General features: G+C 43.3%; 2 protein-coding genes across 2 annotated transcripts in view; both read right to left on the bottom strand.

Moving 5' to 3' along the window:
* LOC130409237 (CD48 antigen-like) overlaps positions 1–16,870 on the bottom strand; it is a 30,919-nt gene extending 14,049 nt beyond the window's left edge. Inside the window, exon 1 of the mRNA XM_056733091.1 lies at positions 16,765–16,870. The gene's annotated coding sequence lies outside the window, so the exon portion shown is untranslated. The remainder of the gene's footprint in view (positions 1–16,764) is intronic.
* Positions 1,651–4,766, bottom strand: LOC130409590 (zinc finger MYM-type protein 5-like). The gene is made up of 3 exons (XM_056733631.1): positions 4,480–4,766; positions 2,239–2,328; positions 1,651–2,036 (listed from the first exon to the last, which is right to left on the bottom strand). The coding sequence occupies exons 1-3, from the start codon at positions 4,523–4,525 to the stop codon at positions 1,651–1,653; spliced, it is 522 nt and encodes a 173-aa protein (XP_056589609.1). The 5' UTR covers positions 4,526–4,766.
* Positions 16,871–17,589: the final 719 nt, after the last annotated feature.

The raw sequence follows: 17,589 nt of genomic DNA, 5'->3' as shown, positions 1-17,589 counted from the left end.
GACCCATGGTTCTTCTCAACCATGTGTGTAGGCGACGCAGAGCACTGAATGATCTTTCGCAACTGCAGCTGCTGACAGGAATCGTTAGTGCTGCTTGAAAGACTGATCTCAGGCTTGGGAACATGTCAGGGTCAAGGAGCTTGTATACACTTGCCATATCTGAAATGACACCTTCATCTCTTCTTTTGATCAGGAACTGTCTAGCCACTGCAACCTCTTCTTTACTGACCTTCATGTTATAATGTTTGGCAATCAGCTCTAATGATTCTTCACACAGGAAGTCATTTGCTGCTGGATGTCAAGCTTTGATGCCTTTCATTAGCTCTGCACCAACACCACAAAATCTCCCCTCCAGCTCACTCACCATTCTGTCAAGGCATGGGTAAAATATGTGATTTCTTATCTTATCCAAAGTGCTCACATAAGCCCTTGTGCCATTGGTGGACTCTACCACATAGTCATCTAATCGCTTCTGCTTGCGTTTTTGAGAACCTCCTGGAGCTGGGGTCTCTGACAGATGGTTGGCCTCAAGAATTTCTTTGGCCTGATTATAGAATTTCTCTGCCATTTCCTCTGTCCGCATGGACCTAAGTGTTTCAAGGACCGCATCTTTATACCATGTAGCTTGTGCTAAGTCTACATCCTCTTTTTGAAGGTACTTGTGAAGTCCCTCTGTAGTGGACAGCAAAGCTTTGAACATCACAAGCATATAGACATTTGAAAGTCTTGAAAGTTTGGAAAGCAGTCCAATTGCTGTGGTGGTACTGGTCAATTCTGTGAGGGACTTCAACAATGCTGGCAGATTTGCAATCACGGCAGTGACTGATTTGAGCTGGCATGCCCACCGTGTCTTCGAGAGCTGAACAAGCTCACTCTTCTCTAAGCCCAAGGCTTTTTGCATGTCAGAGAAAGACTGATGATTAACTAAAGACACACTGAAGAAACAGTACACACTCTCCAGTGTGTCGAAGAAATCAATGGCTTCTGGCACAGCCCTGCAAGTGTGACAAAGCACCAAATTCAGTTCATGGGCATAGCAGTGCACATACACTGCTTCTGGATGCTTCACACGGAATTGAGCCTGAACACCCCGAACAGCACCTTTCATGACGGAGGCCCCATCGTAAGCCTGAGCAACACATTGCAGGTCTTCCAGGCCTTTTGATTTGAGAACTTCTTCAATGGCCTCTGTAATGGAATGTGCATCGAAAGACTTCAGACTTGTAAGTTCCAGAAAACTTTCTTTGACAGTGTTCTCATATCCCACATAACGAACACACACAGCAAGCTGTTCCACATGACCATCTCGAGCCTCATCAGCCATCACTGCATACATTTTTGAATGCTTCATCTCTTTAATGATGGATGCAGTAACTTCCTCTGCACAACATTGAATCATCTCATTCTGTGAGCCTGAAGAGAGATATGTGGAATGGGCGGGAGGTGTGTAGCTTTGGAGAAAGGGGTCGAATTCCTCTAGAAATTTCATCATTTCTAAGAAATTTCCCTGATTGTCAGAGGACTCTTTCTCATCATGGCCACGGAATGTGAGGCCTTGCTTTCCCAAAAAGCTAACGACAGCAGTGATACGACGAAGGTATTCTCTTCTTTCAATTATCTGGTCAACATTGGCCACATGCATTCGCTCAACTACACTGCCATGTGATAAACTGGATAAAATGCAAGCATTGAAGCTTTGTGTCCTGAGCTACTATCGTGCTCTCTAAAGCTGTCCAAGGCTCGTTTCCAGTTAGAAAATCCAACAGAGCTGGTTATCACATCTTTGTTAACTCTAGACACTTGTTTCCCAAAGAGCCTGCATGCAAAGCAGAAGGCTGCATTTCGGCTAGCAGAGTACTCTAACCAGTCAAATGTCTCAAACCATTTTTGCTGGAAGGACCTTCTCTGTAGTCCAAAGGTTGTGAGAGGGTATTCTTTTAGTTTTGCTCTGGCTGGGCCTGTTTCTACAGTCCCTAAATCTTCCACTACAGTACTAGCGACCTCAACTAACTCAGCCTCTCTCCTCCCTGAATCATCTGTGATGCAAAAGAACAGATACAACACATAACTAATTGCCAATCAGTTTCAAACAACTTCAGCTTCAAACAACAACTAAGTTAAAGCAATACATGAATGACTTCAGTCAAAGTTCATTGACACACCATGGCATCGAACTGTATATCAATGTTTCACTTTTAACTTTCTCCAAAGTAAAATTGATTTATTGTTACCACTAACCAGTTTCCATGTCTGATCCTGGCACAGCTGCTGCTGCAGCTGCTGCTGCTGCTGGCTCCTCCTCAGTCTGCAGCTCATCTTTGCTACCCTCTACAAAACCATGTGTATAAGTGTATATTTACTACAAACTAATAACACATAAGTCACACATACATTTTATGTTAACGCTTATTGGTTATATCCTTAGAGAAAACAACATCTGATAAACAAGGAAAGTATTCAGTAGAGTGGGATAAAACTAGGGATAAAACTTTTTCGTAAGCTACCCTTATGAAAAAGAAGTATACTTCAAGTTAATTTTATGAAGAAGTATACTTAAGTAATGTTGAAGTATATTTAAGTATACCAATATCAATGTGTACTATTTCAATACAGCTTGGGACTAAATTGGCCCACTTTTATAAAAGTATATGTTTAAGTTATAAGTGTAAGAGTAGTAAACTAGGCTAGGTAGGTGTCTCATTTTTAATGCATCTGTACTACAAGTTAACTCTTAAGTAGTAGTTTACTATTTTAATACAAGTAGTATTTTTTGTTTATGAAAGTACACACTGAAGTGTACTCTCAGTAAACTATTAGTTTAGTAGTGTATACTGCAAGTATACTTGCAAGTTTTGCCTTTACTTATAGTTCACTATTGTTGTATTATGTTTGCACTTGCACAGTATACTATTGTGTTTAAATGTAGATATTTTTTTATATAAAAAAAAAAAAAACTTTAACTGTACCTTAATTTTAAAAACATGACATTAGCTTAATGTTGCATTTTTTATCAACACTTGATTGTTGGTAAGTTTCATAAAGAAAGGCAACATTTTAAACAAAAAAAAGTTGAAGACTACACCTTGATCAGATTCAGAACGGATTCAGAATAATAATAAAAACACAGATGGAGTAGATCGAGTCCAAAGTCCAAACCTTCACAGACAGTAGTTTTCTAGGCTATTTGTGGGTTAACTTACCCTTCATTTCATCTGGTAATATTAAGCGTTTTATTTTATTTTTTACTTTTGATTTACACACTGTTTAATAATTGATGATGATCACATTATTTTATATTTGATTGAGCATGGATTGAGCAATCTTCTATCACTTGCTAGTATCACTAACTTCTAGGGGTGGGAATCTTTTACCATCTCACGATTCAATTCGATTCCGATTCTTGAGGCCACAATTCGATTCATAATCGATTTTCGATTCAAAAAGATTTTCGATTCAAAACGATTCGATTTTATCCATAATGATTTCTAATCGGGTTTCTGATCATGATCTACTCTCATCTGCTTTGCTATACAGAATGACAAACGAAGACATTAAAGTGTCTTTTTCACATTTATTAAGTTCAATTCTCAGGAAAGTGCCTTTTATCAAAAACAGTCTGGTTCTCAATTGCTACTCATTAGTAGTAATGATTAGTATTATTAGTAATTAAATATAGATAAATCATCATTAAAGCTTCAATTTTCTCTGTTCCCGTTGTTCTGTGATGAACATTAATGACAGGCATCAAGTGCTCCTGTCACTTTAAGAACAGCCGCGCATCTCACGCGATGTCCCGCGCATCTCATTTCCTCACAACTCTTTAAGTTCATTTAAGACGTTATTTAACTAATTATGACTCCTGATATGAGAATACTCAAAATCCTCTATGTTATTGTTTGTTCAAGAGCAAAAGAGAACTCGAGCAGGTGAGCAACTGTGAGCAGGAAACTGACGCGAGTCTGTCTGTGCGTGGAGTGTGTGTGTGTGTGTGTGTGTGTGTGTCCCTTGATTAGCTGACATAAGACGCACACACACACACACAGGACATTGGCATACAGCGCGTTCTCTTGTGTCTTGTCACGCTTGGAAGTATTTACATGAATAAGCGTGATGATCATGTAACGCTAAGCAAAATGGATATAAAAACGGACGCTGCGTTATTTGCGTTAAATATTTTTAATGCGTTAAGCTGAAAATATGAATCGCCCGCGTTAACGCGTTAATTTGCCCAGCCCTAATTAATTTATTAAATCGATTATTGGACATTTCAGATCGATTCTGAATCGTTGCAAATGAGAATCTAGATTCTTCTGTGAATCGATTTTTTGGCACACACCCCTACTAACTTCTATCAGATGCTAGTAACATACAAGTGATGCTAGTACCCTAATAGCTAGTTAAACAAATAGACATACAGTGAAAGAAGACATCCAGATGATGATCTTTAGATTTAAAGGATTAAAAAAAATGAATTCTTACCCACTGACTTCTTTCCAAAAAATCCCCAAAGTCTCGTTTGCTTCATTTTTCCTGCCCGCTGTCTGTCGTTATTAACAACACTCTCTCAGACACTTGACTTTGCTGCTAGCTCCTCCCCTACCTGCTGCATATTCAACAGGAAGAAACGACAGCAAAGAAATGTAGCCTATACTCTAGGCTAGATTATTTTTAAGGTCTATTTTTACAGGCTGTATGCACTATGCAGTACGTGCAAAGCCAAAGCGCAAATAGGACAACTTATGATTTCGCGGGTTTACATAGGCTCAAAAAAAAAAAAAAAAAAAGGTTTTTTTTTTTTTTCTCGTTCGGGAATCGGGGCTACACTCAAAACATCCGGGGCTGAAGCCCCGGCAAAATCGGCTGGCTCCGCCCCTGCATACAAGTGATGCTAGTACCCTAATAGCTAGTTAAACAAATAGACATACAGTGAAAGAAGACATCCAGATGATGATCTTTAGATTTAAAGGATTAAAAAAAATGAATTCTTACCCACTGACTTCTTTCCAAAAAATCCCCAAAGTCTCGTTTGCTTCATTTTTCCTGCCCGCTGTCTGTCGTTATTAACAACACTCTCTCAGACACTTGACTTTGCTGCTAGCTCCTCCCCTACCTGCTGCATATTCAACAGGAAGAAACGACAGCAAAGAAATGTAGCCTATACTCTAGGCTAGATTATTTTTAAGGTCTATTTTTACAGGCTGTATGCACTATGCAGTACGTGCAAAGCCAAAGCGCAAATAGGACAACTTATGATTTCGCGGGTTTACATAGGCTCAAAAAAAAAAAAAAAAACGTTTTTTTTTTTTTTTTTTTCTCGTTCGGGAATCGGGGCTACACTCAAAACATCCGGGGCTGAAGCCCCGGCAAAATCGGCTGGCTCCGCCCCTGTATCCTCGCTGGTTATGGTAATGGACATACATAACAAAACGTCTCCGGTTACTTTCGTAACCTCGGTTCCCTGAGAAGCGGGAACGAGACATTGCGGAGACCGCATATGAAACTCCTCCTCTTTTTCACTTTTCCTGAAATCTTATAGGATAACGCCAGTAAAAAAAACTGGCCAATTGTCGCAAGAATGCAACCGTATGCAAATACTGACGAATCCAGACAGTATAAATACAGTGCATGTGACGACAATCCTCAGAATCTACGAGAGAACGCCTGCACGGTGATAAGCGGCGAACACGGCGTTCTCCGCAATGTCTCGTTCCCGCTTCTCAGGGAACCGAGGTTACGAAAGTAACCGGAGACGTTCCCTTTCGAGAGCGGTCACTTCGACATTGCGGAGACCGCATATGGAACGGTAGTACAATCCCGCCGTGAGAGCTTGCAAAATCAGCCAGAAAACTGGGTTAAAACACACAAGCATGGGAAGCATACTATTTTAACCATTCACGAGGTCGCTAAGCGTCAACAGCTGATTGGCTTAAATCGGCCAATAAACTGCTAAATCACTGAACCGGCCAATGAACTGCTATATCGGGCTCCTGCCAAATTTGCATATCCAAACCCAACCAATGCAGCGGGCTGCGCTGAAACAGGGCAGACACCACAACAGTAAGAGCCAGCACGGTATCCCGGGCGGATATAACAGAGATATAAAAGTACACCAAGCACAGCATAAACAGCAACGCGGCAACCACTGTGTAGCATAAGCGATTATAAAGTAGAAGATAAAGAGTCATCAGCACTCACCGAGAGGACTTGAGACGACAAAGAGGACACGTCCAATCTGTAGAACCTGGCGAAAGTGTTCTGCGAAGACCAGCCAGCCGCACAGCATATGTCCTGAATAGATGTGCCCCTAGACCAAGCCCACGAAGAGGCGATAGCCCTAGTCGAATGAGCTCTGATACCGAATGGGCAGTTCTGTCCCTGACTCTCATACGCTAAGGTAATAGCGTCCACCACCCAGTGAGAGAGCCTCTGCTTTGATACAGCCCGACCTTTAGTTCCCCCACCATAGCAGACGAAGAGCTGTTCAGACTGCCGAAAACCGGCCGTGCGATCAATGTAAGCCCGCAAAACCCTTACCGGGCAGACCGCTCTCGGAGCGTTTGAATTCTGCGAGTCTGACGACTCGGAAAACAAAGCGGGCAAAGAAATGACCTGTGCTCTAAATGGGGTAGACATAGACTTTGGCACATAACCCGATTTCGGCCGGAGAGTGACATTGCAGTCGCCGGTTCCAAAACGAATGAAATCAGCGCCGACTGAGAGCGCTTGTAAATCCCCTATGCGCTTAGCCGAAGCAAGGGCAAGAAGGAGAACGGTTTTTAGAGTGAGCTCTCTTAGGGAAGCCGCGTCCAGAGGCTCGAATGGGGGAAAGGAGAGAGCCTTCAACACCAGCGCTAAGTCCCAAGGCGGCACCGAAGGGGATCGCGGTGGAAAAAGTCTCCTCGCTCCTCTGAGGAATCTGACTACCAGCATGTGCCTTCCAATGGATTGCCCATCAACCGGGGAACGAAACGAGGCGATAGCAGCCACATAAACCTTCAGTGTTGACGGGAGTCCGCCGCTGTCCAGCCTGTGCTGCAGGAAGCATAAAATATCAGACACGGGGCAGGACATCGGGTCGATATTGTTACTACTGCACCATTTAACAAACACCCCCCATTTGAGAGCGTATAAACGCCTGGTGGAAGGCGCTCGACACTCCGAAATAGTGTCAAGTACACGCTGAGGAAGTGCATTTAAAACCCCCGAAGAGGCCAGGCATGAAGACTCCACAGCTGCGGGCTGGGGTGAAATATCGTGCCGTTCGCTTGGGACAACAGGTCTCTCCTGAGGGGAATCCGCCACGGCGGTGCCGTTAACAATTCGCTTAGGTCCGGAAACCACGGTTGATTCGGCCAAAACGGAGCGACGAGGATCACCGTCGCCGTCTCCACTCTGATTTTGCACAGCACCAGGGGCAAAATCTTCACCGGAGGAAACGCGTAAAGCCGAACGTTCGGCCATCGCACCGTCAGAGCGTCGCTCCCCATGGGGGAATGGGTCAGCGAGAAATACAGCGGGCAGTGCGCGTTCTCGCTCGTCGCGAATAAATCCACTTCCGCCGTCCCAAAGCGCTCCCAAATTGACCGCACTGAGTCTGGATGAAGCCTCCATTCTCCGTGCGGAAGACCCTCCCTCGAAAGCATGTCCGCTCCGCAGTTCAGACGACCGGGGATATGCGCTGCCCTGACAGAGAGTAGATGCCGATCTGCCCACAGTAGGAGACTCGCAGCCTGTTTGAAAAGAGTTCCTGAGCGGACTCCTCCCTGGCGATTTATGTACGAAACCACGGACATGTTGTCGGTGCGAATCAGGACATGTTTCTTCTCCAGTCTCGACTGGAAAGTATGGAGAGCTAGAGACACCGCCATCAGCTCCAAGCAATTTATATGCCATTTTCTCTGTGACTGTGTCCAAAGGCCGGATGCCGGCATGCCCTCGCACACTGCACCCCATCCCGAGGACGACGCATCCGTCGTAACGACTATGCGTCTCGTAACCAGCCCCAGGGGAACTCCCCGACTGAACATGCTTGGGTCGCGCCATGGGCTCAGGGCACTGAGGCAACTGAGTGTAACCGGGACTCGCACTCGACCCGAGGACCATGCTTTCCATGGAACCCGAGCCTTCAGCCAAAACTGTAGCGGTCGCATGTGCAGAAGACCCAGGTGGCAGACCGCCGAGGCTGACGCCATGAGACCCAAAAGCCTCTGAAACTCCCTCAGTGGAACAGACCGACCCGGCCTGAGCAGATGTAGAGCTGAAGAGATGGACTCCGTCCGCTCTTGAGAGAGGCGAGCGCGCATCTCCACTGAGTCGAAACATACCCCCAGATACGTTATTGACTGACTCGGAGTGAGCTTGCTTTTCTGCATGTTCACGCGTAGCCCCAGGGATGTCAAGTGACGAAGCAGCATTTGCGTATGACCGGATAGCGCCTCCCGTGAGTGGGCTAAAATTAACCAGTCGTCCAGATAATTCAGAATGCGCATACCGCTCGCTCTGAGAGGGGAAAGCGCCGCGTCCACGCACTTCGAGAATGTGCGCGGTGCTAATGCCAGTCCGAACGGGAGTACGGCAAATTGGTACGCTGAACCCGCGAAAGCGAATCGCAGAAACTTTCGGTGGCGCTTGGCTATCTGAACATGAAAGTACGCATCCTTCAGATCCACGGATGCAAACCAGTCCCCGGGACGCACTTGTGCCAGGATCTGTTTTAGAGTTGTCATTCTGAACGCTCGCTTGTGAAGGGCTCGGTTGACGGGTCTCAAGTCCAGAATCGGACGCAGACCACCATCTCTCTTGGGCACTACAAAGTACCGGCTGTAAAACCCGCTTTCTCGCTCGTTCGGAGGGACACGCTCGATCGCTCCTTTCGCGAGCAGGCTGCCGATTTCCTGCCTCAACACAGGCGCATTTTGCGCTGACGTAAGCGACGGAACCACACCGCTGAAGCGGGGAGGTCTTCGTCTGAACTGCAGGGTGTACCCGTGTTCTATCACATTTAGTAGCCAATGAGAAATGTCCGGAATGGCCTTCCACGCGTCCAGAAACAGACATAATGGCCGAATCTCTTCGGGCGTTACCGTCAGCGGACTGTTTAGGGAAGCACGCTGGTGCAGCGAGGCTAATTGCACTGGCGGGGAAATAGCCCGTGCGTGAGACTCCAGCCGTCTCTCGCCCACGGGAAAGACCGTGGACGAGGGAAGGCTGGTTATAGTCGGGATTAACTGCGGCTTCGCGCTGCACCGTGGCAGGGCAAGGAACGCAGCATTGGTCGTGTGAGGGGGAAAGAGCTCTTTTTGTGAACAGGTATGTGTTTTTATTGCATTTACACAGACATTTACAACATTGCAATGTTCGCCCGCAACCGCGGGGGAAAACTGATGCAAACAGCGGCGTTTGGGGGCCACCGGAACGCTCACAAACTCTCTCCTCCTCTTTATAGGTCCGTCAGGATGACGGCTTGGCAGACGATGACGCTCCGCCGTCGTGGCGCGACGGTCCTCTCTGCGGTCCTCCCTTCGGCCCGTACCTCTTCTTAGGCGGGCCCGACCATTGTTTAGGCCGTGCATCCGGCTCACGACCTCGAGAAGCCTGGGCGGAAGCAGCGTGCTGTTTGGTCGGCCTCTGCGCGGAGTGCGACGCGGATGAAGAACGGGCTCTAGGAGACGGTTGATAAGAGCGTCGCGGGAGCACGTGACTCATGGCCTTGGCGCGCTTTTGCGTCTCCCCGAAGCGCTCCACCACCGACTCCACGACGTCACCAAAGAGGCCGGAGGGAGTGATCGGGGCGTTGAGGAGAGACTTACGGTCAGCGTCTTTCAGGTCCGCCAACGTAAGCCAGAGATGACGGTGTAGGACGACCATGAACCCCATGGATCGGCCGATAGCTTGTGCGGTCCGCTTCGTTGCCATCAGAGCGAAGTCGGTCGCTGCCCTCAGATCCCTCGTGGCGTCCGCCTCCAGGCTGCCGCTATCCAGCGACTGAAGGATCTTAGCCTGGAACACCTGCAGCACCGCCATTGCGTGCAAAGCGGAAGCGGCTTCTCCGGCGGATGCGTAAGCCTTACCGGCGAGATGAGCGGTAAACCTGCACGGCTTCGACGGCAGGCCTGGGTCCGAGCCCAGCGAGGTGGTAGAAGGGCACAAATGAGCGGCGAGGGTCTCCTCGACGGGTGGCATGCGCACGTAACCGTGGGCCTCCGCTCCGACCACGTGGGCGAACATGGATTGCGTAGCGGCGTGAACGCGCGCCGACTGAGGAGCAGACCACGATTTCACCACGTGCTCGTGGACATCTGGAAAGAATGGCGCACTCCTCTTTGATGTGGCCTGACGGCGGCCCGCCTGAAGGTACCACGAGTCGAGCTTACTTTTTGCCGGCTCCTCAGGTGAACTCCAGGTGATGTCGAGCTCGCTGACGGCCTTCTCGAGGACCCTCATGAACTCCTCGTGGAGGTCCGGGGTGCTCTCTAGGTCGGGGCGATGCCGCTCCGACCCTGCCCAGTCCTTGTCTGAAGCCGAGATGGACATGGAGTCGTCGTCCTCCTCAGCGCCGAAGGAAACGGCGCCCAAGACGGAAGGCGGGGGACGAAGACTCTCGTCGGCGTAGAGGACTGGGGAATGGGGTGACGGCAGAGGACAGCGGCCCGGAGCCGTGTCGTCGCCGCTCCCCCTTGGAGCGGGTAGACTCACCAGCGACTCGTTGGTGGCAGTGAGCCTTGACCCTATATTTCCACGAGCGATGTTCCTGCGAGTTCTCAAGACACGCGCCGGCAGGTCCGCACAGTGCGCGCAATCGGACTCGCAGAATGCAGCCTCCGCATGAGCCAGGCCCAGGCAGGCAATGCAGTGCTCGTGCGTATCCTGCGGGTCAATGGGACCCGCGCAAAGACGACAGTATGAAGCCATCGGATGCGGTGAAAAATATCCAGTTGCGTCTTCAACGATGGCAGCGTGAAAAAGAAGATTCTGAGGATTGTCGTCACATGCACTGTATTTATACTGTCTGGATTCGTCAGTATTTGCATACGGTTGCATTCTTGCGACAATTGGCCAGTTTTTTTTACTGGCGTTATCCTATAAGATTTCAGGAAAAGTGAAAAAGAGGAGGAGTTTCATATGCGGTCTCCGCAATGTCGAAGTGACCGCTCTCGAAAGGGAACGGAAACAAACATGTCACAGTTAGAAGTAAACTATGAATGGCTCCAATTACAAATCAGAAAATGTTCACACTGAACCATCTATTCGTAGGAAGAGGCACGGGATATAACCTCAAATTTCCACAGATAGGCTATCTAACATTTAGGGAATAATTAGAAAATATTCCAAAATAAAGAATGACAGATTTTTATCCAAAAATCAAAAGGTGGTCAAAATTATTTAATGAATAAAACACATAGCCTCACATGGTTACTGTAGTAAAGCTTTGCTTTTGATTCACAGACTTTGGTTAAACATGCATTTCTCCAATTTTTGCTTTCTAGTGTGACAGTAGCATAATAGCCTATACTTATTATTATAGTCAAAAACACGTTAAGACGCACGTGCGTTCTCCACACGCATGTTTACACGCACGTCAACACGTCGCGCGTTCTCCAAACGCATGTCTACACGCACGTCGACACGCATGTGAGCTTGGTCAGTAACGGAATGACACAAAAGGAGCGCCATACCTTTCTGCCGTGCGCGCGCTACATGTGTTGAAGCACAGTCTCTGTCTCGCATGCGCGCTCTTGATCACTCGCTCTAGATTCCGGGATATTTTAACTCATTTGCGGGCATCAGGGAGCCGCTATCAATATGCGGGAGACTCCCGGAACTTCCGGGAGACTTGGGATGTCTGCACTAGCTAATGCCAGCTTGACGAGCTTTGCCATTTAAGCCATTTTCTTTGGTAAAGACCTAGTGTTTTGGATAGGGCTATAGGTTACAGGTTTGCAGACGGATTTAACATTATTTACTATTTTGCTTGCATTTATCTACTACCTTATTTCAGCGTCTTTAAAAAAAAAAAAACACGTTTTAATTATAAAATATTTTTGATTTGTATTATTATTTAATAGAAATGCGTGTTTGTGTGTGTATTAACTTGTTTGCTCTTTATTTTTTCAACTAAAGTATTATGATCAATCATTAAGTGGTTATTCTGGAGCCCGTTTCAATAAGGAGGTTCAACCAACACAGAGTTAAATGTGAACTCATAAAAATGCACAGGGAAATGACAAAATTCCACTCCTGTCCTAAATTGCACTCCTGAAATCAATGTACATCCCTATGAATGAATGCAGCCTCTTCGTACTGAATCCTCTGTAAAAGCATGACATATAAGTCACTGAGATAGTCTCTGTGTGTGTATTAAGAAATGAGGTACACCACTTGGACTTTAAAAGGGGGAGGAGATGAAAAGAAACTGGGTTAACCAAACTCTGACTCTGAGTTACCCCGCTTTCTCCGGTTTGAGATAACTCACATTTGAAATGGAAAACCCATAGTCTCCCTCAATTCAGGTTTAATATACTCAGTTTAACCTAAACCTCCTTTCTAAAACGGGGCCCTGGTCATTTTGTCCTTTGCTGAAGGAAAAATATTTGTTTTATAAAATAAATGTTTAGGTCCATAAATTCAGATATAAATATTTTCAAACAACATTTGTGATGCAAACTACACAATGAGCCCCAAAGGAAACTCATGAGAATTTAACCTGAGGATGACCTGAAAGGACCTTTCCCATGAAAAACCTGTGATCTGAAATGCTCACCTAAGGGACTTTTTATATGGGCCATTTGGGTAAACAATCTGTGACACAGTTGCAATATACTAAAATCAATTCAAAATACACAAGCTACACCAAGTAAACTCACTTTATGCCACTAAACACGTTTGAAGGTCCGTTTTAAATGGTTTGTTATTAGGTGTTGTAGAGGAGGTACAATAACAAATCCATTTCGTTACACATTACTCGTTATATGTGTAATGACAATAAATTGAATCCAATTCAATTGTACTAATAGTTTTTGTTCTTGTTTGTTTTCCCCAAATCTCTAGAAACTAGGAGCGGCATAGACAACTCTTCCCTTAAAACATTATTTCTAAGAATATTCCTACCCATACTTTTCCTGCTGCTGCTGGTGCTGGTTGGAACTGCAGTCTATTTCATCTTTTGTAGAAAGGCAAGTATTATTGCAAGAAAATTTCATTATATCTAATTTTTCTTTTTTTGAGGAAGTAGACCATGTGTATGATTTGTCTTTTTGATAAGCATTTGATTTAAAATGTACTTGTAGATTATAATTCAAAATGTAACTATTTTGTTGTATATTTTGCAGTTATAACTGACTGGCTGAACCTTGTGCAGTTTATTAAAGAGCTGCTTAAAGAGACAAATTCTGTCATTCTGTGAATCGAGCAATTTATAGACTCAATCATATAAAAAACAAAATTTGCACCACCTTTGTTAGTAGCTTTGGATACGGCATCTATAAAAATTACTTAATGTAATGACTTACTGTCCGACAGAGAGCAGAGACATACCCAGAGGTGTAAAGAGTTCCTGAAACCATACTTGAGTAAAAGTACTGCTACCTTACAATGAAAAAAAGACTCCATTACAAATGACAAATCACGAATTACAAAACGACTTGAGTAAAAGTCTCTGATTTTATTTTATTTTAACAGATTATTTTACTCATAATGAATGGAAGCTCAAAGAAGCACTATTCCTCAACACTTGAGACATGTCAGTGAAAACAAGAAACTCTTTTGTGAAGAGAGTAATAACATTCATTTTCTGAAATCATAATAAAACTGAACACCTCTAAAGTGTTACAAATCAGGGTCCACCCCTACCATAGCCTAACACGTCTATTACAAAAAAAACAAGTCTCAGTTAAGCTCAAGTGCTCCATTTAAACCAATTTCCTTCAAAAAGGTCTCTCAAATATAATAGATAAATATAACAATGTTCAGTTAAAATAAAAGTCAAAGCTGGTTTTTGCATCATTGATGGCTGCTGTCATCTCATCATCTCACATATGAAACACCAGCGATGTGAAATACCTGATAATGGACTCACATTCACATTCACATGAAGTTAAGTTGACAAGTTTCAGGAAGTAAGGGCAAAATGCAAAAGATGTAGTACCTTCAATACCCTGTAAATGGGAATATTGCTTGCTCTGTGAAGATAAAGTTAGATGCCATTCAATATGTAATGTGCAATTGCACTAGATCTTTATGGAGAAGTCAAGTAGAGAGTAAAAGTTTCAAATTTCTTTGATAACCAGTAAAACTACAAAGCAGCCAAAAAGATGCTCAATACAGTAACTAATTACATTTGTTCCAATAATTCACACCACTGGACATACTTGTAGCTTTTCAAATACATCACTTTCACTTGATTTGTTTTACTGTTGCAGAAACGTCATTCTTCTGTCCAGACTTCAGACTGTGATAATGAAGCTGATGAGAACCTTTGATCTGCGTCTGTCGGTGGTGGAATTAACCTCCAAACTTCAGCAGATTTGCTAAGATTATGACAGCTGTTATTTCTGTGTGGGTGTGCCTGTTTTCTTTGTTTTTTCTTCTCTCTAGCTTCTCTTTAGCTCCCAATTCACATACTATCTGTCCTAAATAATATTTGAAAGTAGAATTATTATGTCCCAAATCATAGTTTGTTGAAAAGAGTTTTTCAAAGATTCCCGGATGGTCTACTACTTCCGGAAGAAATTCGATGTGCAGAATGATATAAACTCTAACAGCTGAAATTACCCATAACTCACCGCGAGTAGGTGGAGTTAAGTGCTGCTCCACTGCATTAATAAAATTAAATTACTGATGCAATCCCTTCAATTAATAATTATAACTATAAAGTTAACATTACATATGAAACAATACATGAATAAATTCTTAAATGGAAAGAAGAGGTGTATTTTGATGTGTGTTACAGTTAATGGGTACAATGTTGTCTCTATAGGCAATAATGGCCACTTCTGTTTCCTGTTAGTATGTGCCAGTGGGTGCAAAAGTTTTTTTCGACACACTTAAATATATATACTTTTTCATAACAAAAACACTACTTTTAGTGCATAGTATAATGAAGCGAATTAGGACGCAGCATCTCTCTCCACCTTTCCTCAAATCCATCCCATTGGCCCACTGAGATGTCAATCTCCCTGCTTTATAGCTGACGTCACGTATCGCTTTGCCAATCGTGGACATCACTCAGTTGTAAAAGGACGCCGGAGTGCACGGGTGTCATTCACATTTATTGCTGCCCTTTGCTAGAACAGTTTGAGATCTGCCTTTTTGTTATTGTGTGGCTTTTGTGTCATATTTTTACTATTTGTTCCACCAGTGTGTCACCAACATTCTTATTTTCATGTCAGTCATTGTCTTCATTTGTTTAATGTTGTTTGTGACTTGCCTCTCTGCTTTTCGCGGTACACAGGAAGACAAGAAAGTGGCACAACATACATTTTACACACCTAGGTTTTATAATTATTCTGTATTGCATACAATAGACTATGAGCGAGTGCCACCCCATGTATGTTTTGTGCTGGGCTAGTTGGTGTAGTTTAGAAGACCTGCTTGTTTTATTCACTCATCAGTTAGGGTAGAGGGCATTCAAATGTGTAAGTTTTATAGTGTTTGGTTGTTTTATTTTAGCACCACTCTTGTACCTTTTCCGGTGGTCTTGTTTTTTTCGGGTCCTGTAAATATTGTAACCTTTACTATACTAATATTCCTTATTATTATAACTATCACCTGTCCTAGAGGATTGCTTTCCTGAACACCTTTGCACTTCTTTTTTTTTGTATTCAATAAATTTCTTAACTTTAACATTTCCGGGTTTTGTTGTTGTCCATCACACAAACACCTGCAGGTATTTATTCTTTTAAATGTTGCATCCCAACGTTATTAGATCACGCCTGGGGATGCAACAACAACCATGTGAAGACACAAGCATTCCTTTTTATTTTCAAGCACTAATCAAGAACTTTCACTACTTTTTTAATTTTTACTTAATATTTATTATGATTCTATTAAAACAAGAAACTTATTTTCAGATTTAATAAACAGTGCAACATGTAAGTACACACCAAATCTTTTGTTATGAGTGAGAGACGCTTGTGATGAATCAATGTCACTCCACCAGATGGAGCCAAAAGACTGTAGACAATGGAAAATCAAAGCTTTAGGGGATAAGTATCCTCTAAGCTGAAAGGGAACAATTTCTCTCAACATTAAAACATTTTCAGTTTCTAAGCATGTTAAAAGAGCAATTTATCAACATTATATGTCAATAAACATTGTAAAAACATTTATTAAAACGATGGTTTTGTGCACGTTTTCACGTAAAATGCACGTTTTACACTTTAATACAGCAATGGTTGGTATTTTTAATGTGTATTTTACTTAAGAGACGGTCCCTAAATTCACGAATATCCAAAGTCAAACCAATTTACGCCTCTCACATATTCATTAGTGTTTCGCGTCTAACGTCACACGCAACCGTGTTTTTGGAAAGTTCAACAATTTTTAGTAGTTTATATAGTTACAGTTTGGTAAGATTAGGTTAAATGTTTCGTAAGACTTAAAACACCGATTAGTCAAAACTAACAAGCCACGCCCACGGATCTGCATATGCAAAACATAAATCATCCATGATATTATTTGAGCTAAATTAAAGCTGAATTAGGCTACTGAACACTGTTCAGGAATGAAACTCAGATCAATTTTATTATAAAAATGACATGACTTTACCTGAGTGATGTTGGGGATTTGCTCCATTATGTGTTCAGATTCAGAAACCGTGCAGTTGTTGAAAAAAAAGTCAAACTTAAGATGTTTTATTTAAAGCTGAATGACTAAAGTACTCACTTCACACTAAACGACCCACCTTTTGCAAAACTAGTTTCTCTTTCTCTTTTACAGACAATGAGATGAGGATGAAATGGCTTCGATTTACGGTAAACAAATCAAACACCAAACATAAATACACTAAAGGTCCAGTTTAATGAAATTCTACCAAATAGACGTTTTACTATACAGTTTATTAATGCATTTTATAATGTTTTTAACAGTATGTGCTTTTAACTTACCACAGCAAGTGTTTACCACAAAACATTGTTAACACACCATTTTCAATGGTATCATTTTAGGATGCAAGTATAATATTTGCATTAATACATTTGGCTGATGCATTTATCAAAAGTCGCCTACAGTGCATCCAGTTTGATGAATTGGTCTGTGTGTTCTTCCTGGAATATGAACTGCTAATGCAGGTGTAGACTACAACAGCAGTAGTGAGATCAATCTTTCAAAGATTAAATTTTAACTGAATTGGACAAATATTTATGATATAATACAGTTCCCAGAGAGAATACACCTGCACCTCAGCTTAATAATAACTGAAACAAAGTAGGCTCTATGATAATAAAATCTGTAACAGAAAAATCAGAAACAAGAGAAGAATAGCAGCACATATAAAGACTGCTGGCAGTGTTTCTCATCACAGAATTGTCAAAGTTTAAAGCCTGCATAATATAAAAATTCGGGTAACCAATTTCCCAAATGTACCAAATGATT

Source organism: Triplophysa dalaica, chromosome 20 (genome assembly GCF_015846415.1).
Source record: "Triplophysa dalaica isolate WHDGS20190420 chromosome 20, ASM1584641v1, whole genome shotgun sequence".
Lineage (NCBI taxonomy): Eukaryota > Metazoa > Chordata > Actinopteri > Cypriniformes > Nemacheilidae > Triplophysa > Triplophysa dalaica.
This window is presented reverse-complemented; position numbering and strand designations above follow the sequence as displayed.

What these genes read in the sequence shown, in the direction of transcription:
- LOC130409590 (XM_056733631.1), bottom strand. Translation starts at nt 4,525, where the DNA reads ATGAAGCAAACGAGACTTTGGGGATTTTTTGGAAAGAAGTCAGTGG. An exon ending in TTTTGGAAAGAAGTCAGTGG is followed by an intron (nt 2,329 to 4,479) that starts GTAAGAATTCAT and finishes ATGGTTTTGTAG; the next exon opens with AGGGTAGCAAAGATGAGCTG. An exon ending in AGGATCAGACATGGAAACTG is followed by an intron (nt 2,037 to 2,238) that starts GTTAGTGGTAAC and finishes TTTGCATCACAG; the next exon opens with ATGATTCAGGGAGGAGAGAG.